The 23,330-nt window shown below is 36.6% G+C and overlaps 3 protein-coding genes and 1 non-coding gene across 4 annotated transcripts in view; 2 read left to right on the top strand and 2 right to left on the bottom strand.

Moving 5' to 3' along the window:
- Positions 1-23,330, top strand: part of LOC131303306 (double-stranded RNA-binding protein 4-like) — a 92,317-nt gene that overhangs the window by 58,505 nt on the left and 10,482 nt on the right. The gene's annotated exons all lie outside the window — the stretch shown is intronic.
- Positions 5,569-6,071, top strand: LOC131303310 (polcalcin Che a 3-like). The gene has a single exon (XM_058330114.1). The coding sequence runs from the start codon at positions 5,643-5,645 to the stop codon at positions 5,898-5,900; it is 258 nt and encodes an 85-aa protein (XP_058186097.1). The 5' UTR covers positions 5,569-5,642; the 3' UTR covers positions 5,901-6,071.
- On the bottom strand, positions 7,363-12,270 carry LOC131303304 (probable serine/threonine-protein kinase PBL7). Its single transcript, XM_058330106.1, has 6 exons — positions 11,470-12,270; positions 10,403-10,660; positions 9,934-10,106; positions 9,749-9,828; positions 9,514-9,661; positions 7,363-7,977 (listed from the first exon to the last, which is right to left on the bottom strand). Exons 1-6 carry the CDS (start codon positions 11,963-11,965, stop codon positions 7,636-7,638), a joined length of 1,497 nt encoding a protein of 498 aa, XP_058186089.1. The 5' UTR covers positions 11,966-12,270; the 3' UTR covers positions 7,363-7,635.
- TRNAN-GUU (transfer RNA asparagine (anticodon GUU)) lies at positions 22,647-22,720 on the bottom strand. Its single transcript has one exon. It is a non-coding gene; the product is annotated as a tRNA-Asn (tRNA).

Here is a 23,330-nt window from a genome sequence, read left to right on the forward strand (position 1 = left end):
TCAAATTGCGTTGAACTAAATCCTTTAATTGTACGGATTAATTCAACTTTGTTTACCAGCAATTACTGGCACAACCTTACCCCATTCGTTTTAGTAAAAATAAAAAACCAATTAAATGGTTTGGTTTGCAGATTTATTCTCACGGTTATTGCATGTTCCAAATCGATCTGAACCATAATTAACATTTGTGGGGGGCTGAAAAAATTCTTGAACCGCTTCCTCCTGCTGTTGTACAGTAAAAGGATAGAACAGTGAACTGGGTACCTGAAAATCGAAATGGGGTTTACCTCCGAAAAAACGCTCCGACGAGTAAGTTAGTGAGGTAGAGGAAAGTATGCTTTTAGTAAAGTTTGTAAGAATGAGAAAGATTAAATCATTTACCTTGTGGTATCACCTCTTATTTATAGGCAAGGCTTTGAATGTTGGACAAGTAGATGATGTCACTTACGGCTATGAGTAGAAAACTTCTAGACTTGATCATAAGTAGAAAGCTTCTAGATTCAGCCAGAGACGGAGGGAGGTGTGGGCATATGGGGGCCAAGGCCCCCGCGCTGATTCGGGTTTTTTTTTTCTTTTTTAAATATTAATTTTTTTTGTTTGGTGAGAACATCTAGGTATTGTATTTTGTATTGGATATTATTTAGACATAAAAATGTGTTCGTTTTTTGTCCCCAAACTCAATTTTTCTCTCTGTGCACAGTCTCCCATAAGTTTTTCATTCAATTATTGATCTCATATCTTTTTCTATCTCTCTCTACTTACTACCCAAAATAACCTCCCTCAAAATTTAAACCAAACAAACTATTAGATTCCCGAACTTTCAAATTTCAAAATTGTGTTCATAGGTTGGCTCCCGTGTTTACAAGATCTTGGTTCCGTCCTTAGATTCAGCCATAAGTAGAAGATATTAAATTGTACAAGGCCCCGCTGTCGTGTACAAGGGTTGTGCGGCAAAGGCATTGATGAATGCCAAATCACCACTTGGCTCGTGCGTTCCCTTTCCCAATCACTTCCTCGCACTAAATTTAGTTTAATTCTTTTAGATTATTTATATATATTAAAATTTGGTTAAAAATTTAAATGTTTCGCTTTTCAATCTAATTAAACCGGTGCGAAGATCGTAATTAAATTTTGTCCATAGAGCTTTCATAATTAAGTATTTGCTCTTTATTTGGGACTCTATGGAGCAGAAACTTGATTATAAGAGTCTTAGAAACAAAATTTAATTATGACCTTTTAGAATAATATGATCAGAATAATAAGATCTTCGCACTGGTTCAAACAGATTGAAGTTTTTAACCATATTTTTTTAAATATATAAACGGTCTAAAAAATTAAGTGCTCCAATTTTTAATCTGTTTGAACCAGTGCAAAGATCTTATTATTTTGATCATTTTATTCTAGATGGTCATAATTAAATTTTGTCTTTAGAGCTCTCATAATTAAGTATCTACTCTTTATTTGGTACCCTATGGAACATGAATTTTTTTAGATTGTTAATATATTAAAAAATATGGTTAAAAACTTAAGTGCTCCAACTTTTAATCAGTTTGAACCGATGTGTAGATCTTATTATCTTTATCATATTATTCTAAAGGGTCATAATTAAATTTTGTCTCTAGGGCTCTTATAATCAAGTTTCTGCTCCATTGGGTCCTAAATAAAGAGCAGAGATTTAATTATGAGAGCTCTAGAGACAACTTAATCACGATTTTTGCACTGATTTAATAAGATTGAAAATCAAAACAATTAAATTTTTAATCATATTTTTAATATATAAATAGTTTAAAAGAATTAAACTAACTGAGTGTGAGAAAGTGATTGGAGAGAAAGAGAGAAATTGAACACGCTAGATGAGCCAAGTGGTGACGTGGTGTTCATCCGGGCCTTTGCCACACAACCCTTGTACACGGCGGGGCCGTGTACAATTTAATCTCTTGTAGAAAGCTTTTAGATGACTTTTTTATTTCCATTTGCAAGCACTATTCTTGATATTTTTTCCCGAATGATAATGTACCTTCCGAACGAAAGCTTCACATCGCCGAACGAGCTAAGGTCTTACGGAGCGATCATGTAGAAAAACATGCCAAGAAGGGAATACGCTTGGGAGAGTCTCTCGGGTCTGCACACGCTCGACGGAACAGTGGAGTTCCTTCCCACGACATGTAGTAATGTTATTTACGAACTGAGGGACTCGCCCTATTGGTTCTGAGTACGAGAGAACCCTCTAGACCTTCCGAACCATGGATATTTCGGCTCCCTACAACATTACATTTAATTGTAGTATTTTATTTAGAAAAACTAGATAATTGTAAACTCAACCATGATATATTTTCATCCTAATTAATTAGTATGACTTACGGTGAGTTTGAATCTATTTCATTGATTTTGACAAAATTGGTTCAAACACAAATATTGGTATTATTTGTAACAGCCCGAAAATTTTAATTAATAATAATAACATTTAATTAGTGTTATTAATAAGGAGATTAATTTTTTTTAAGATAAATGCAAATAAGAATTTTCCTATTATAATTATCCTATTATAATTATCCCATTTTAATTTCTTTTATTTGCATGCATGCATTATTCCGAAATTCCTTCCATCTCTTCCTCTCCTACTCAACCTCTACTTCCTTCCTAACCCTATTTTTCGTCCATATTCGGCCAAGAGTTTGAATCCCATTAAAACACAATTTTATCACCCTTCTTTAAAATTTTTTCTTTATATATACCTCATTATTCCGACCCTAGGGCATACCACGAAATTTCCCACGCCCCACCAGTCCAGAAAGAGAGAGGAATCGGAGAAAAACCGAACTCCAATCCATGGAGTTCTAGAGAGAGAAAGAAAGAGAGAGAAAAGTGGATTTCGTAGCCACGACCAACCGAGATCCGAATTGACCATTCCAATCTCTTCCTTCAATCCCAAGCATCCCCAAGCATCATTCAATTCGAGCCCAAAGTTCCCCGATCGCCAAAACCGTAGTCGTCTTCTCCAAAAATCAAGTTTCGTTCTAAAATCAATTCGGCCCGAACCAAGGTAATATAATCCCTTCCAAACACTCCTCTAAGTATATTTAGTGTTTTTATGCATAACCCAATAGCCCGAACGAACCCATGCATCAAAACCATGACCAAAAACCAAAAAAATCGAATCTGACCCTAACCTTGCGGCTGCAACCTGCGGACCGCAAGAACCAGTGCCGAGTTCGCGGCAGAGACTCCAGCCGCAACCTCTGACCGGTCCAACCTTGCGGTAGTTTCTGTTTCGTTTCGAATCGACTTTTCGACCTTCCGAACATCGTTTTCGACCCCCGAACTATTTTTTCTAGACTTTTAACACTCCAAAGATCATAACTTGTTAAGATCATATTTTTTTTATTTAATTATCTATTTATTAAATTATTTGTTCGTTATCTATCAAAGTTTACAAACGAAAAATATTTGCGACCTTCCAAACAACATTTTAATACCCAAACTAATTTTTCCTAGACTTCTTGCATCTCAAAGATGATATCTTGTTAAGATAATATTTTTTTTATTTAATTTACTATTTATTGTTATTTCTATAGCGTTTTGAATCAAAAATTCTTTACGACCTTATAACCTTATTATAAATGCCCGAATAATTTTATTTAGACTCTCTACATTCTGAAGATGAAATCTTGTTAACAGTAGCATATTTTAATTTTGCAAATTATTTATTATCTATTTACTTCACTTTCGGCCACTTTATTTAAACGTCTTTATTTAAATTAATCCCGTGACCTTCCGGACCCAACTTTTGACACTCGACTAGTTGTATAGGACCTGTAGGACTCTTATTTAGGTCATGATAAATGTTTAAATATTTTTATCCAATTAATGTATTTAATTAGTTTTTAATTAATCTATTATCTTAGAATTAATTAATAAAAGCCTAGAAAATTTTCCTTTTAAATTCCTTTTAAAACTCTTACTTTATTGTTGACATTGTGACTATACAAGATTAAGGGCAACGGCCCGTTCATAATAAGTTGCGTGATTACGTTGTTTATTAATTGTTTTAATTATTATTGATTTGTTGTATATTGCATCGATTTGAGTGATAGAATTGGACCCTAGAGACATGGGGTGGTATGCGAGTAGAGTTCACCTAGACGATACTAGATAATGGATGAATTGGAAAGTTTTATTTCTAGAATGCCTGCAGGCGTGATGTTGAGATTTGTGATGAGATTGAAACTGGCGTGTGTCCTGTGGTGAATTGATAAACTGGCGTGTGTCCAGTAATGAGTTGATAAACTGGCGTGTGTCCAGTGCTGGCGTGTGTCCAGTGATGATTTGATAAACTGGCGTGCGTCCAGTGATGATGGTGAAGTGGTATATAAGATAGGTGAACCCTAGTTGTGATTCAAGCATGATAAGCCTTCCCCTTGTTGTAGTTATTGGGATGCATACTCGGTACATAACTTAGATGCATCTGCGACAGCAAAGGGAAGTGACCTCATGGGACCGAGCATGGCTAGCGGTTGAGGGAGGAAAGATCCCGCGGAGGAGATCTTAGATTTCACGTCAAGTTAATGGATAGAAATGAACTGATTTATGTGGAACAAACTCTGTATTACTTTTTCGCACTATTATTAATCCTGCTGCTTGCTAACTATAAAGTAAGAAGGGTAGTTGGGTTGGATTATACTTCGGGGTGAACTCGTTCACTCAGGTACGGATTGCCTGACTTCCGTGCCAGATTTTGCAGATAATCAAGAAGAGACACCAAATCCCGAATGTGAACAATTTTATGCTGAAGAGAACCCAGAGGTGGGAGCCGAGCCAGAATATGCTTGGGATCCGTATCAAACTTAGAGGATGGCTTTGTTATTTTGTTAGTTTATTACCACAAGGACTATTTTCAGTATTTCTACGATAATTTGTAATAGACGAAACTTTAGGGTGAATTATCCGGTTTGGATTTCGAATTTTAATTTAATAAATTTTTAGAAATTAATATTTAAAACCTCCGATTTTATTTTCAAAAATCGGGGCGTTACATTATTTTTCCTTTTTCGCAAAACTTCATTGCCTTCAAATGCATTTTAAATAAATTATCTCACTTTGAGGTAAGCCGTGGTTCAAAAACGAATCCGAAAGGTAGTCTAATGGTTTGGATCGGTTCGGTTTCATGTGTTTTGCATATTGATTTGGTTCTCAAAATCTCCAATCCGTAAGAGTTGGTTTGGTTCTTGATTTACCATAGAACCGACTAATCCGGTCCGTGCTCAAACTCATTTACACTGTTAAAACAAACTATTAGGTAATTCATAGTGTTAAAATTTCCTAAGAGTTTTGCCCAATCAATAGATTGTGTTTTTTTTTATTGTTTCCGACCATGATTCCTAAAAAATAAATATTCAAAGTATGTGGTGGTTAATTGTGGATCATCAGCTTCTATTAATGCGAAGACAGTTAATTCAGTTACAATCCTCAGGGGATCCATTATTTGCTAACCCGAGTCCTAAGGGCAACCATATAAAACTTACCACAAACATCTATTATTTTCTCTTTATAAAAAGGCGAATTCCCTCAATCCCAATCTCCACACAACACAAATCGTTTTTGCTTCCTCGTTCGTATCCAACACTAGAAAAAAAAAAGAAGCAATGGCGGATGACACTCCCGAGGACATGAAGATTCGCGAGCGGATCTTCAAGCGATTCGACGAGAACAGCGACGGAAAAATCTCCGCACAGGAGCTTAAAGAGGCTCTGAAGGCGCTGGGATCCGTTTCGGCAGAGGAGGTCGGGCGCATGATGGGGGAGATCGATACGGATGGGGACGGATTCATTTCATTCGCGGAGTTCACCGCGTTTGCCCTCGCCAACAGGGGCCTTATGAAGGATGTTGCTAAAATTTTCTAAATCTCTCTTGTTATTTTTTTCTTATGCCTTGAAAGAAGTGTTCTGGAATTTTTCGGAACAGAAATGTGTGGCTAAGGCGAGGCATAGAGGATCAACATTTTTTAAATTGTCTTCTAATGAAATACAAACCTGTTTGTGTATGTAGCGGGTACCCTCCCAATGTTTTCACTACTTAATTCTCTCATTATGCACTTTCAATTTTATTTAGAGAGCAATAAATTATCCTGACGGTTGGCCTGGTGATTAAGGCCCGAGACGTTGGGGTTTGCTCCCTTCTAAAGTTTCAAGTGCTATCAACTTTTTTGAGGCCAGTCCATACGAAACTTTGCTCAAATTTATTTGGATTTAATTGGGACTCGTGCAAGTGGCCGACGGAATTGGATAGAGTGTTGGTGCTATGCAGCAGCGTGCTGCGCGGCTCGAATGCCGTCCGTTTGGCAATCCGACGGTTCAAATCTCATCTTGGCAATGAACGACGCGGATGCAACATGGGTGTAGATGAGATTTGAACAGTTGGATTGCCGAACGGATGGCATCCAAGCCGTGCAGCACGGTGCTGTGCTGCACAGCGCCAACCCCCAATCCGATGGAATTGGTCCCCAGAATTAACCGAGGGGCACATAAACTGGATTCTTATCTTGTTGCAACTCCTTATAACTTTTCAATATGAAAAACGTTGACACGCTCATGAAAAACCGAATTGTTGCAACTCCTTATAACTTTTCAGCATGGATTGGCCCCATTCGAGCTATCCATGCTCAGCAATGAATGACTCAAATTTCAGCAGAACAAATCTCAGTCGTCCAGCCGAGATAAAACATAAGTCATCTATTGCGAGCATGGACAGCCCGGATTGGCCCAACATGCATGTTGTTCCCATCCCATGCACCCTGTTTGTCTCCTCTAAGGAGACGTGACTTGCGCAGTTGGCTTTGACACTTTCAAGTGGGAAATTTTAGTCCTTTTCAAAAGTAAGGATGGTTTTATCTTTGGGAATTGATTTTCACTCTTTCTTTCTTTTTTATCCATCCTTCTTTTTTTGTCTTTTGGCAGAAATATACACACACTTTTAGCATAAAAAAACAAAAAAAGAAGTGTGAAAATCAATTCTCTTTTCTTTTCCGTTACCTTTTGTCCCCCTAATCTACTATTGGCCTTCTTGAGCGATTTGTTTCTTTCCTCTTTATTCAAGGCCCTTGCACGGATTTTCGTTTGTCGGTATTTCTGGGCAGATTTTGTTGGATCTTCCTATACGATTAGGTATTTCCGGGCAGATTTTGTTGGATCTTCTTATACGATTAGGTATCCGGTTTAATCAACTCTGCTATGTAGTGGGCTATCCTAGTTTATTGGAGTTTCTTGTTCGTCGTTCTGTTAATGTCAACCTAACAAATCTGATGAAGTACGCTTGATCCCGCCATGGAAATGTGTTTTCAGTCTTCACCAGTATATAATCAAAAAGGAAAGAAGAGAAAGATATGCCTTGGTGCAACACACTGTTTGATTAGCCTAGAAAATACACAGATTTAATTTTCCAGCAAACTCGATGCCATCTGCCCTCTACACTTGCAAAAATCAAAACCTATTTCATCCCTTTCCCGGAGAAGGAAGGACAATTAAATTGAAAATCTGTACACAATCATTGGTTCTCGAAACTCCCTCTCCATGTACATTTCTCAACAGCGGTTGGAGTTCTAGACTCACCACAATCTCCACACAAGCAGTGTATCAGATTTCAACGACAGTACAGGTGATCATCATCCTCAACATCTGATACTCCTACCATTGCCAAAGCTAGATGATCCTTCATCTCACCTCTTGTTTGTTGCAATTGAGGGCACCAATCGACCATGCAACCCCTGCTGGGAAAACTGGATATTTTGTTGTTGGAGAAATCGGGATCTTGTCTTAATATTGTAATAACATCATCAATCGCTGGCCTCAGAGATTCATCACTGTTAATGCAGGCAGCTGCAGCTTGAACCATCCGAGATATCTTATTTGAGTTTTTGCGAGTGAATTTGAGTCGTGGATCAATCAGCCTTTCAGTGGCTCCTTGCTGCAACAGGGGTTTTGCCTGCCAAAAAAGCAAAAAAAAAAAACCATTTAGCGTTTACTTTCATAGTGAATAAAGGTAAAGAACGTTAAAGGCAAAAAGATGGAAAGTCGCCAATGAAATACTTAGAGCACATACAATACTATCACTAGTTTAAGTCCTTTTCTTGGGTAAGGGAAATGGAAATGAAGATGGGGAACTCTTACCCAAATATGGTTCCATCAGTTCAGGGTGTTGACAGGGGTGAATCGTCAACAAAATGTACTCAAGCAACCCAAAGAGAAAAAATAAAAGCCAAGGGGAAAAACTGCTAGAAAACTAAATGCTTGAGCTTGAGAGGCTTCCAGTCCAGTAGGTCCGTAAAACAACACACAATGAAACCACAAACAGATAAAGCAGCTAAACTATAAGACAAGTAAGACTCTCCATACCATACAAGTGCGCATTTGAGCCCACGAAAAGGGTTTGGTTAAGATATGCCAGATTCCACCAAGTATACAAATAGAACCTAACCATACACGTCCTACACTAACAATCCATCTAGAAGCATCAGTCTTGGCAGAAATTAGATTTCAAGGCAAAAGATCATAGCTGCTATTAAACATGTGACACGTTGTTATGGACCTACCGCCTACAATACAAGCACAATTACATCGCTTGTTTCACGTAAAGCAGACACCCAAAAGACGACTTGGAGAATGTTTCATAGTGGAAAATGCCCCAGTCTAATGCCAAATCCTCATATTCTTGAATACATGTGACACATTGTTATGGACCTACCGCCTACAATACAGGCACAATTACATCGCTTGTTTCACGTAAAGCAGAAACCCAAAAGACGACTTGGAGAATGTTTCATAGTGGAAAATGCCTCAGTCTAATGCCAAATGCTCATATTCTTGAATATGTGTATAAATATAATATCAGGGGCAGATCTTTAAACAAACATGCAAATGTAGCTATTTCGTCTATCTGCCTAGCATAAAGTTAAGCAGACGAAATGGTATTATCAGCAAGTAGATAATAATAACAATATTAGTGGGAAATCATAGAACTTCCTTTGGCTGGCACTGAAAACCAAACTAGATTCCTCTAAAGTACGATAGGCAGTATAAGGAATTCATTCATCCATGTAGCTATTTCGTCCATTGTTGGTTCCTCCAAATGGAGAATGTGATAGTATTCAAGCAGCATTTTGAAAAAGGTTTGATGTTTGACATGACAGCAACAACTCAAATGCCAAGAATCAGAATCCCTAACTATATGTGAAGTATTTATTATGTATGTATCAAAGTAAAGAACACATTTCCACCAACTTCTACCACGCCACAAAACTGAAGTGACCGAATCGTAGCTTAGAACCATATCGCAACAAATAACCAATAGAAGCAGGTTCTTTGATCATATTGTCCTCTAACTTGAACTATATGATATCATCAAATTTAGCCAAAGCAAGAACCATTTGTTTTACTTGAAGACAATACGGTACAGCTCATTTAATCTTCAAAAAGTAACAGAAACTTAAGGTGACTAACAGAAATTAAAACAGCGGCTTACCCACACAACCAAGTTTTCTTCCCCTGGTCCCCTCTTTGCTTCATTTGGCTTCCGTCCACTTAATAATTCCAACAGGACCACCCCAAAAGCATAAACATCAGTTTTATCAGACACTTTCCCGTGCTGGAAATACTCAGGAGCCAAGTAACTGCACAATTGTGTCAAACATTCAGTAAAGGAGAAAAATGAGGCAATGTTTTCTTTATTCAAAGTTACATGAGAATTGAGATCATACCCAAAAGTTCCTTTCACAGTTTTACAAAGGAAAGGTATTGAAGGAGCAGTAGTCCACGTAGCCAAACCAAAGTCACATACCTAGAAATATTAGATCAGGTAAGTTTAGCACAGTACTAAACAGTAGGTTAGAAAATGGTTCCGGTTAGCATAACAGGTTCACTGTAAGCTCATGGAATCGCTTACCTTAGGGGTTTTCTTCGAAGATAGAAGAATATTAGAAGGTTTAATGTCTCTGTGAACAACACATTTCTCAGTTCCGTTGTGCAAATAACTGATTGCCTCTGCAATTCCAACGGCTACCTTATACCTCATGGACCATGGTAGTGATGGACCACCTTTTGCTCCCCTCTTCCTTTCTGCAAATAAATACTTCTTAAAATCACTGAAATACATCAAAAGAGAAGCCAATTACAGCATCTCTAGCCCTTACCCTTGTGTTTACGCGAACTAAAAATTTGAGTAAAATCCTTCAGAATTCACTCCAATTCTTGACTCAATCCTATACCAATTACTCAAATTTTTGCTCAAATGAAGGGAGATCAAAATTTTGAAAGATTATTTTCTGTCTCCATTTACAACTATGCTGGAGTAAAATTATGGGTAGATGCCGGAGATGCTCTTAAACAGTTAAGTGGTGACCAAGAAATCATACCGTGCAAATACCGCTCTAAGCTTCCACCGGATACGTATTTGTACACCAAAAACAAACCCTCTTCAGCATTGATACAGAACCCCACAAGAGGAACAATATTCGGGTTTTGGAGTGAACTAGCAATCATCAGTTCTCTACAAAATGCCTTTGATGACTCCTTATCCTCCTTGTCCAGCCGCTTAATCGCTACTGTAGTCCTCAAAAACCCAAACGTCCCTCTGAAAACACAACTCAATGCCCCTCTACCCAAAACTCTACCTAGCAAGCATAACAAACAAACAATCAAATCAAAACCACATAGTCGGATTTGCAAGAATCAAATCGGGTAAAAAGAAAGAAAACCCAACAGAATAAATTGAATTCCAATTGAACATGATATAAAACACCTATAGAAAAAGTTGAAATTTATCTCACATCGGTTATTTACCAACTTGAAAACTTGTATATGAGCCTGGGCGGCCTTTCCACCCCCAATTGGTTCTGAGTTGGATACTTTAACATGGTATTAGAAGTTTTCGGAGGCTTTTCCTATTTTTTTGTGTCATAGTTGCACTTTATTTCGTTATAATCCGTGTGTTTCGGATCCTTTATTTATGAGTGTTGGAATTTATCTCATATCGATTATTTACCACTTGAAAACTAGTGTAGGAGTCTGGATGGCCTCTCCCCTATTACAAACTTTCTTGTAACAAAAATAAAAATAAAAGAAAGGGGGAGAAGAGTCCCACTCCGAAGGGGAAGGCCTCTGATTGACTCAAATTGAGGAGAACCGGACCACTGTACTTCATAGAAGACTTGATTAATATTCAACTTTTCTTTTTATTCATACATCATAATGCTTATATGGAGAAACATAATAACAAACCTACCTAAAAACTAGGATACCTACCTACATGACTAATAACTACATAAACCTACTACCTAATTCCTAACAAATAATAAAACAAAATAAGATATTAAACACTGTAACTATTCATTGCCAATTGGTAACAGCTAAAATCAATGGAAACCCAATAGAGCAAAAGTGATTAGTGACGGTATCAAATTGACCAAACCCAATTGAATACCTTTAGAGAAATTCCGAGTGGCGGAGAGGATTTCTGCGTAGCTAAACCTAACCAACTTATGGGCCACAGGGGAGATACTCCTCTCCAGTGACTCAATCCTTCGCCATTTGAGCTCTTCAGATCGAGATTCCGTGAACCCATCTTCCAAATTCAACATCAAAACAGTAGCACTTGAAGAAGCAGAAGAGGAAGAAGAATTTGACGCAGACAGTGAATCAAGTTCAACTTGGGAGCATAAGCTGAACCTGAAAGAGGAGTGAACTGATTGTGGGTCCACATTCGAAGTTATTAAATCGGCCCCACCACCACCGCCGCACCCAGCACCTGATTCAGCTAGCAACCACGCCTTGTTGTGCTCTGATTTGTCCTTGTCTTGGTCTTTGCCCGAGAGGAAACAACCCGACCCGAATTCCCAGATCATCTTCTGGAGCAACGTCTTGGATTTTACCAGGCTGTGTTCACTGCTGCACGTGCCCGTAGGTGTTTCAACACCCATTTTGAAGCGGATCCTTTATGAGAACACAAAACCCAAGAAGAGAGAGAGTGAGAGAGAGAGAGAGGGAGAGAGGGAGGGAGGGAGGGAGGGAGGGAATGATGTTCTTGCGTTTGCTCAAAGGGAGGGAGAGAATTTCAGGAGGGAAAAGAGAGGGGGAGAGGTGGTATTATAGTGTGGGGAATTGGAAAAGGGGTACATTGGATTTGGCTTTTGGGTTGTGGTGTGGAATTAATGGGAGAGAAGGTGGAGAGAGATGGGGACACAGAGAACCCAAAAGGAGGAGACCCCAGGTGAAGAATGAATGGGGTTTGATTTGTTGATGGGCGTCTTGTAGTAGTCCACTCATTTTTTTTATTTAATATAAATGGATGTTCGGATCAATTTAAATGCATGTAAATTAGTTTCGGGGCATTGAAATAAATGATCGGACAAATAGCTCTAATAGTCCCAACGTTTGGAAAGTTTGATACTTTGCATTTTTAGAATTCGAATTTGCAATTTTTTTGGGACATTCTTTACATACTTTCTTATACCCACTTGATCAAATCTCTATTGTTTTATAGCAGTCCACTATTTGGGAGAGGGGAAAAGCATGGAGTGGGTGGAAGGCCTGGAGGCGAATGAGATTCTTGGTGTTAAGGTTTGGCAAGACAGAAAGAACCCATAAAGGTACGGTTATGGAAAATTTGGACGCAGACAAGTTCAAAGTAAGGGGGAGAGAGAGAGAGAGAGAGAGAGAGAGAGAGATGGTTAGACTTTAGAGGCTAGGTGACTGGTCAAGGAAAAAAAGGATGCTGCTCATAGTCTAGACTCTAGTCCAGTTGGTTATCCAAGAAAGAAAAACACTTGAGCTGCCCATCTAGTTCAGGAATTTGTTATGGAAAAACAATAAAAATATTAAGGACACAGTAAAATTGTGCATAGATTGAGTCATCTAGATGCAAAATGTTGTCGAAATTGTTATATCTATTGTAGGAGACTCAAGTGTAAGAAATGATTTTAGATACATTTGCGTTAGAATTTGTACAACTTTCGCTTGTCTATGTAGTATTACTCGGAAAAATAGTTTGTGATATTGCTCCATTTCCGTTTGGTACCTCACCTATTAAATTTTCATTTGTTTTTTTTTAATTTTGGATTTTTATATATGTTTTATTTTGGCAAACACAAAATAAATTAACCTACAAATAAGCAAAAGGCTATCAATTAGCGACAGAACACAGTTTTTTAAAAAGTGTAATTGAAAATTTAGAATTACATACATTGTGGGGTCAAGTTAAGAGGTGTTTAACTAACTGCGGCTAACTTAATTGGTTAAGATTCTTGCATGTCGTTAGGAGGTCAGGAATTCGAATCCCTTCATCTACGTGTGAGTGTTCTTCCATTAGAGGGATTTTCATTTCTTTCTTTATTTCTTCCCTATTATGTACTTATTTTTGGTATTGGTGGAGCTGTTGGACTTGGCTATCTCGTGGACTTTCACTATTAGTATAGTGTGCCAGGTTCGTACTTTGTATTTCATAGATGATGCAAATGAACTCTACTATCGATTGACAAAAAAAAATTAAGAGGTGTTTTGCTACATAATCTTTTCGGATTATTCTTGTCTTTATTCAATTTTTTCGCCTTTGCTAGTTTTGTGTCATTTTTCTATGAATTATTGTTTTATCTCGACGAGAGGAATCTAAAATTTACAAAAAAAAGAACTCAAAATTAACAAAGGCAAAGCTTTTGAAACTAATTAAAAAATAATTCACAAATTTATTAAGCCAAAATTCCCCTAAGTTTAGTGCTATTAGGCCATCCACAGTGGCATAATCAAAAATGGATAATCTAAAGTTGACACATCAGCTTTTGATTATCCATTTAAGAGGTTACTGAGCTTAACAATGTTGAGGTCCACAATGGTCACTTCTAGTCCATAACTAAAATAAGGGATACATTACAATTACACTCTCTCTCCCCTTGTGTTTTCCACCACTTATCACTTCCCTCCATTACACTTTTTTTTTGGCAAAAATATATCGATTTTCTCCTTTAATTTTGGGAAAAAAATTGGTGACTTCCTTCCCTAATATTATGAATTTGGGAAAAAAATCATGTACTCCAAAAAAAAAAAAACAGATGTGTTCTTGAATTTGTAAAAAAATGTAAGGTTCTTTATGTACTCAACCACAGGGAGAGGAACGAAAAAAGAATAAAAAAAACGGAAAAAAAAAGTGAAATACCTTAATGCGGCGACAAATGTTTTCCACCATTGATCACTTCCCTCAATTACGGTTTTTTTTGGGCAAAATAATATCGATTTTCTCTCTTAATTTTGGAGGGAAAGAAAAAGAAAGAGTTTGTGGCTGAAGAAAATGAGATATAGAGCAGGCGAAGAAAATACAATTTAAAACACGCGTGTACATAAATTTTAGAACCAGTTAACTTATGTGGTGTGAGATCCACAAATTTTGATTATTGAAAAATGTTGCTAGTTTTGGTTATCCAAAGCCCAGAATTTGATTATTTCTAAGAATGTTGTTAAGTTTGATTATATCATTGTGAGCCATCTTTTATCCCAATATTGTTAACTTTAAAAATAATTTACTTTTGATTATGCTACTGTGGATGGCCTTAGAGCGTCCACAGTAGAATAAGCAAAACAAAAAATTGTTAAAATTAGTAATGTTGGATCAAAAAAGTCTTCACATTAGAATAACCAAACCTAGCAACCTCTTAACAACTCATCAAATTTTGGCTCTTCAATAATCAAAGTTAGCAATATTTTGTCAATAACCAAATTTTATATCTCAATCCAGTACACCAACATTACACAAAAATCTTCTCTCTTCCATTCTCTCTCTCTCTCTCTCTCTCTCTCAACAATGTTTTCAAAAAATAATTTAAAAAAACTGTAACTTTCAGATTTTTTTTTCTATTTTTTTCAGAAACTTTTTTTTTTCCAAAAAAAATTCAAAAATTATAAAAACTATAAGTAAATAAAGTGTGTTTTTCAAAAATCTATTTTTGAAATTTCAAAACTCTTTTATAGAAAATTATTTTTTTACACAAAATCTGTTTTTAAAAACTGTATTTATAGTTTTTAAAATTTCAAAACTATTTTTGTAAATATAATTCTTTCAAAATTGTATTTACAGTTTTTAAGTGAACAAAATGTGTTTTTTGAAAAACTATTTTTTGTTTCGAAAAACTATTTTTTTAACTGTTTCTAACATAAATTGTTTTTTTTCCTTCAAAAACCGTTTTTTTCAAAAAATATGTGTAAAATGAAGGGAAAAAGTTTGGAGGGCCCATTGATTTTGATTATGGGCAACAAAAAATCAATGTGGGATTTGACATTGCTAACTTTAGCAACCTCTAAATGGATAATCAAAATCTGATATGTCATGTTTTGATTATTCACATTTGCTTATTCCACTGCTGATGCTCTTAGGGTTATTTGTAATAGGATCGAGTAATTTTATCTGTCCGAAAGTGTTTTGGACGGTTCAAATTTAAAGAGGGTGTTTTCATTATTATTTTAAAAAAAAAACACCTTTTTTAATCTGAGCCGTCCAAAACACTTTTTTTAACAGCTCTAATGCACTAAATGGACTGAACTAGTCCGAAGGCAAATTGACGGATCCAATCCCCATACACTCTCGTTCATTTTCCAGGGGTTCAAAGCTTATGACTAACAATGTTGACTTTCCCTTTATTGTCGAGTTGTCGTCCGTCCACTCATCCAGTATGCAATTGCAACAAAAGACTGCCTCGTTAATTTTAGAATAAGAATTGAATCATCTCCGGTTCTTAATTTGAATTAGGTGGCTTAATTCAAATTTGGACCATTTATTGTTACAATTAATAGTTCGGATAGTCCATATTTAAACTAGTCCTTCCGTCCTAATTTGTTTATCAAATTGTCAAAATTCGTATTTTTCAAAAATATACTTATATCTTACATTTTATAATTTTTTTTTTTATGATTTTGAAGATTTTGTATAATAAAACTAATTGAGATCTATCAAACAAGATCCATATTGCATATTAAAAACATTACGAATTGAAAATTATAGACAATTCTTTGAGAGGTCAAACGCTCTCAAAAAGTCAAAAGGGGGACAAATAAACCGGGATGGAGGGAGTATCTTGTCTAGTCCAAAATTTGAACTATTGAGAATTAGGAAAAAAAAAAGAATCCGAACATTTAACCAAAGTGCTTGTAGCCCAGCGATTGGGGAGGACCAGGGTTCGAGCCTCGTCAAAGGTATTTGGGGTTCAAAATTATGGACAGCTTCTAGACCCGGACTAACTAATTAACTAACTCCCCGCAATACCATATTGGCTAAAAAAAAATTGAAGAAGAAGCAGAAGAGAATCCGAACATTTTGCAATAGCATATTGTAATATTTACATGAGATGTGGGTAAGAGAAAGAGGAAGGTTGGGACTAGTGGGGCCTATACCTTTGAGGAAATTAACATATACTCAATTATTAGCTCATAATTTTATGAGCCTACCAAAGAGGAAGATATTCTCAATATCCCCAGTTTGGTGACCATCCTACACCTTGCCCACCCCCAACCACCGCCCTAGACAACCAAGCATGTTGGCTTGCTCCATAACATAGAGCCACATAATTAATTAGGACTAATTCGAATTTACAAGTAATTTTTTGTTCGAAATTTTTTTTTTTGTCAATCTATAGAAGAGATCCTTTTACATCAGATATGAAGAATAAAGTACAAATCCGGGACATTATATCAATTATGAGAATTCACGAGACAACCAAATTCAACAACTCAACCAATACAAGAAATAAGTTCATTATAGAATAGAAACAAAGAAAGAAAGAAAAGCCCTCTAAGAGAAGAACATCCACCGCAGGTGAGGAGATCCAAACGCCTGATCTCCTAATGAGATACGAGAGTTATGGCCAACTAAACTTGCCCAAGTTAGTTAATTTGATTTGAATTCGCTAGCTAGCTAGCTATATGTCACTGTTGTGAATTAGTGTACTATGAGTTGCGGGCTGCGAATGAGTATAGGGTTAGTTACCACGTCTGAATTTGAGGGCTAGGGATTGGTTGTATTAATGTAGCTGTAGTTGTTGTTGTTGGCGCCTAAGAGTTTAGCTTTCTTTATCTTTTAGAAACTCACCAAGTGCAATAATGTTGATAGGAACCAAATATTCAAGTACAAATTATGCGGTTCACAAGCCTAATCAACCTAATACAATGGTCCAATAGAATAGGATTTTATTTTATTTTATTTTATTTTCCAGCCATATAGCAGCAATTATTAAAGGGGACAGAGTAGGATTTGGATCCCTAGCATGTAGGAAGAATGCGGTGTCGATGGGGCCAGGGACGTGGATTTGCTAAAGCCAATTTGGATAATTTCTATGGACCAAAGGGGTCCTTGCACGTGTGAGATGTATCGGTTCCAAATTCGTCCTACCATAAGATTAGGTGATGATTTGTAACTTTTATTATTTTGAATGAAGGTGAAAATTGACACCTATTATTTCCTTTGATGACAAGGGTATCATGACAAATGTTGCAATATGGTTAACCATAACATATAGTACTATATACTTGTCACATTAACTTGTACATGTATACAACTACAACACCGATGATCTGCCTAGTCAAGAATTGGGACTTAAGAATTTGACACCAAAGAATTGCCTGATGGTCAAGAGTTGAGACTTAGGAATTTGCTCTCTTTTAAAGTCTCATATGTAAAATTCTCTTGGACTTTGTTCGGTTTGGGTTTTGAGATTAATGAGTGGAGAGAGAGATAGAAAAAATGTATTACGGACAGTGTGCAGGAGCTTTGAGATCCAAAACGAATAAACCCTTAGTGCTTTTAACTTTTTTGGAGCCAGTTCATATAAGGCTCTCCCCTTGTTTTAATTGGGCCTCCACTCGTGAACGGTGAGAGTAATCTACCAAGATTAATCGAGATACGCATAAGGTGACCCAGACACCTGAGTTATAACAAAAAAATAGTGTGTACATATGTACGCATGTAGCTATTATCTACTCCATATCTTGTAAATGGGTGTCCAAAGTGATTTTATAGACACCTCGATTAATTTTGAAACCTAAAATCATGAATCGGACTAATTTTCAGTGGCTCTTGAATAACACTTGGGCTCTGTATATTTGCATCTTTTATTTGTTTGAATTGTTTCTTTCTTTCTTTTTTTATAAGTACTATTCTTGTAAATTGTTCGAATTGGTTGGATTTAGGGCTGTAAATGAATTGAGCCATTCGCGAACTGTTCAAAGCTTGGTTCACCAAGAGCTCATTCGAGTTCGATTCGTCTGCTAAACGAACTGAACCTGAACCTCAATTCTAGGCTCGTTTTGTAAATGAGCCAAACCTGAGCCTAACGGTATTCGGCTCGATTAGGCTCGTGAACCTATACTTAAATTTAATTAATAATTCAATAGGAGTCTATTTGTAAATATAAAAAAAATTTAAGATTGTACATATAATTCAATACTTATTTTTCTTCCAAATTTTACACGATCAATAAGAGAGTTTGGGTTGGCTTGAGTTTAATGAGCTGAGCTGAATCAAACCCAAGTCTTAATGAGCTCAATTCGAGCTTAGATTCTGCTCAGCTCGATTTGTTTGAGTTTAACGAGCTAAACTCGAGCTAAGATGTTCTGGTTCGAATCGAACCCGAGCCGAACTCGAGCGAGACTAGTACTTTAACGAACCCAACCGAGCCTTGAAAAATTTTATCGAGCCGAACCCGAGCCAAGTAGTTCAGGCTCGAATCGAACTCGAGCCAGATTAGTACCTTAACGAACCCGAGCCGAACTTACAGGATTCAGCTCGATTCGGTTCGTTTACGGTCCTAGTTGAATTGTTCATTGTTTGGATTTTGCCGATGAAATGCACATACCCGTCAAAATTGGAAATACTTTCTCATAACGTGGGTCCTAAATTAGAAAAACCAGAGTATTGAGTGCCGAAATTACAGTTGAGCCATAAATAACGAGAACTAAATGTAACGCCCGAAAATGGACTAAGCTTCTCCCAATCAAGTTTATATATTTTCACAGATGCCAAACATTCTAAACTTTGGAACTACTGGAGGGTTTACACGGCCATTATCTTCAAGAATCCGGAATTATTCGAGATGTGTGCAAACTAGCCGGAACATCGGGTTATAAAAATGGACCGGATGGTATTATTGTCTGGCCCCCGGATCCCAAATATGATAAAATTATGTGGCAACGATTATCAAATCAATCTAATTGTTTTTTCCATAAAAAAAAGAGATAGCAGGACCTAAAAAACTGAATGGGATCTCATCAAAAGAATACAGATGGTCCCCTTAAATTGAAACCAGTTAGAGGGTTCTCAGTTATGATCACATGCATACACACTCCTTGTTCCCTTTTGACAGTTTGACAACATTTTGCAGTTTTTGGTTTTTTGTTGTTGTTTTTCTTTCCTGCTGTTTGAATTTCAATAAATTGCACCATATAATCAGGCAACATCAGAGATGATGGAGCAATATGAGCCATCCGGGGATCCTGTAGGGCAGGCTGCCCTACAAGGTTGTAGTGCGACCGATCTGGCCGTTTATTTCGGCAACGGACAGTAAGAGCACGGATTAAATCCGATCTGTCTGTGCTGAAATGAATGGTCGGATTGACTGCGCTACAACCCAGTAGTACACAACCGCACTACAGGATTTTCAAATCCATGCTTTATAAGAGTAAGGGGTTTACTCATTCGTAAAGTCTCAGTAAGGCAGATAGATGAACCGAACGAGCCAGAGGTGCGCGAAAGAAAACCTGAGATATAAAAAGATTAAGAAAACCACCTCTGCTTCAAACATGAGATTTGTTGCATGACTCCAAGCAAATTATTGTGTCCGACAATAGTAATTTCTTACAGGGATGTCATTAGAAAAATCATTTGGATCCGGAAGCATCGGATCTATGCCACGTTTTTTTGCTCTCCATCAATTATCAGTGCCACATTCTACTAGTCCCATGAGAATATACTATTAGCTAGCATGTGTTATACGGACCCGGGAAAGCTGCCAAGCAGATCCCTGTCCAGCGGATATAGGGTGCATTCGGATCGTTCCTCTCGGCAATTAATGGTCCGGATTGAAAACAAATTCTTACAAGAAAGAGTTAACTCCTACTGGAAAAGTTTGTTTTTCAATCCGGACGGGATCCCTTGCGAATTATTATTCTTTCTCACAAAGTGCATTGACTTGTAGGCTTATTAGTACTCAACAGGTTATAAAGACTGGGTAGTCCCCACTGAACAGACTAATCGGAGACCATTAGACCAATGTTTAGTGGCGGCCATGATCAGGAGAAGTGAGCAAAGCGATCGTTTTAGGCTTTCAAAAATTTTCTAAACGAGAGGCCCCTTAAAATTATGTAGTAGTATGTATTTTACTATAGGTATATAAAATTAAAATCCATTCAAAATTGAACCCATCAAATAAGAGAGTACAACTTATACAAAATAATTAAGAAGTAGATTAGATATGCTATCCATTGAAACGAGATAGAACAAAAATTGATTATACTAGAGTAATTAGTATTATTGCTGCTAAAAATGCAAGACGGCTGATCTTTAAGCAGTGTCGGCCTAAGGGATTTGGATGCCCAAGGTTAAATTGTAGGGTGGTGCCCTATGTATTTTTAGAATTAAACAAATGGAAATGTTTCTTTATATTACTACTTTAGACTTTATAATGCATATATGTTAATTACTTTGTCATCAACGGCCAAAGTGGTTGCCTTGGATTTTACTTAACTTGGTTTCGAAACCTAGCAATTGCAATAGATTATTTTTTGGAAAAAAATATTTCAAAAGAAAAAACTACCCAGAAGACTCAAATTTGGACACTCCACATGGACTAAAATCAACTTACCACTAAGCTAGTAAAAACATCTATATTATAAAAAGAACAAATAATATATTTATAAATAATATTGGAATGCCCCTAGAATTTGAAATTTTTTAAATGCCCGAGGCCCAGGCCCCAGCCCCAGCCTTGTCTCTAAGTGATAGTATCAAAGTTTTGTAGTAAGGTATAATGTTGGAATTTTTGTCATGACATATGATTTTGTTATTGTAGCTTGTTGACTATTAATAGTCATGGTTTTGAAGTGGATTTATCATTGTATTGTTTTGCTTGTGATGTACATTAAGTTCGCTTTAGACCCCAAAATGTTTTCGTTGACACTGTCAATGTTGCTTAATGAACTAACTTGAAATTAGTCGAGGTATGCGTAAATTGATTTAGACATCCGGTTATCAAAAACAAGAATTAGACAGGGATTAATCACCCTTTACTAAAAGAAGGTAACTTAAATTCAAGGCGTAAGTGTCACTTGTTGCCCGATTGCACTCCACAATGCCTCAAACATCAGACGTGCTAAATTTGGCTACACTGTCACTTCTTTCATGTGTCATGCCAAATTTTCAGCAGCAGTAATACTAGTTCTTTCGTTGTTTTTGCTTTGTATCCAAACAGTCTCAAACAGTAATTGTTAAACGATTCTAGGGGAGTTATGTTTCCAAGGACTATGTTTTAGTTTTTTGTAATGTTCTAGTTAATCAAAAAAATAAACGTGATCAAACAAGAGCGGACCCAGAATTTATTGACAGTGGTATCAATTACCTGCAACACATATACAAAAAGATTAAAGAAGACATCTGTTGATATTATATAGTCAATTTACAACAGACTTTCAAAAATTACACTGAAATGCCTTACAAAAAGTAGTTAAACGGATTATCTATTTATACAATTTCTCAAAATAAAAAGGATATCTATTTATACCATAAAATTACAATTCCAAAAGAGCAATGATTTTCGCACTCTTTTTTTTTTTATAAGTCCACTCTTCTTATTTTATTTTAATAAAAAATACACACAAAGCCCTCACTTACAGACAAAAAAACAGGGTGCCTTTATAAAAAAAAAAAAAAGGTATATGAAAATCATTTTCTTCCATAAACACACACAAGAAATACGATCACACAAATGCATGAAGTCCACTTCCAAATGTGTAAAACCCTCTTAAATATGTGGTCCAAGTTCATGCTCAATATATCTCCAGGAGAATGGAATAACTTCTCAAAAAAAAAAAGTCACAGTCAATCTATTTTGCCCCAAAGTCGGTGTCTTTCTTATTGAGAGAGAGAAAGAGAGAGAGAGTTACCTTAAAAATTTGGACAAATATTTTACTTATGGGACAAGAACCAAAGAATATAGAATTTATGGGGCAATTCTATTATCCTTGGGGCAACAAACACGGATTCAAAAGCCTATGGAGCAAAATTACCGAAAATGTCCGAAAATTTAGTATATATATCTCAGGCGGGTTTCCCAACTCAGTGGGGTCAATAGACCCTCCTTGTCCATACATGGGTCCACCCATGTCAAACACACTAGCCGTTTGGGCGCACAACCGTACCAAATTGTAAAAACACATCACTGTTGTTGTAGTAGGGTATACCAATAAAATGACAGGATACACCTCAAAACTCGACTCGGCTCGATTATGGCCCTAAAAATGGGTACACCATCTGTCTCGAAACCCAAAGAAGGCCCAAAACAAGGAGTTGAAGCCCATGGGTTTTTTTACTTGACAATCGAGGTAGTGGGCCCTAAAAAACAAAATACTGATTTGCGCTAGAAGGAGGGCTTGAACCTCCGACCTTGTGGTTAACAGCCACACGCTCTAGCCAACTGAGCTATTCCAGCCGTTTTGAAGTGTTCTCGGCCGAAACTTTATTTTAACTAAAGATTTTGCTAGTACTCCCTCTACCCTACCAAGTTTGTTTGGTCCACAAAACGATGATGTAAAAGTAATACAATTTATGCAAGAAAATTTTAATTATTTTTCAACAATTCACTAAATATTGATAAATTCTTTTAAATTATGAAAAAAAATTGAATTTTTTTAAAAGAAATGCAATATTTTTAAATTCTCGTTTTATGAACTAGGCAAACAGGCAGTAGTTTTTTTTACTTTTGAGTGCTTGTGGAAGAAATGAAGGAGGGCTCACTTTCCATTTACATGTGTGGCGTGCCTAGGGTTGTAAATGAATTGAGCCGTTCGTGAACTGTTCGAGGCTCGACTCGGTAAAAGCTCGTTCGAGTTTGATTCGTCTACTAAATGAACCGAACCTGAACCTCAATTTTAGGTTTGTTTCATAAATGAGCCGAACATGAATGCAGCAGTATTCGGCTCGATTAGACTCTCGAACCTAGAGTATATGTGTATCATGGGGATTTTATATGGTTATATAGCGAAAATTTTAAAACTTGTACAAGTCCAAACGTTTACAATTACTTAGAATTTACTTATGTA

Source organism: Rhododendron vialii, chromosome 10a (assembly GCF_030253575.1).
Source record: "Rhododendron vialii isolate Sample 1 chromosome 10a, ASM3025357v1".
NCBI lineage: Eukaryota > Viridiplantae > Streptophyta > Magnoliopsida > Ericales > Ericaceae > Rhododendron > Rhododendron vialii.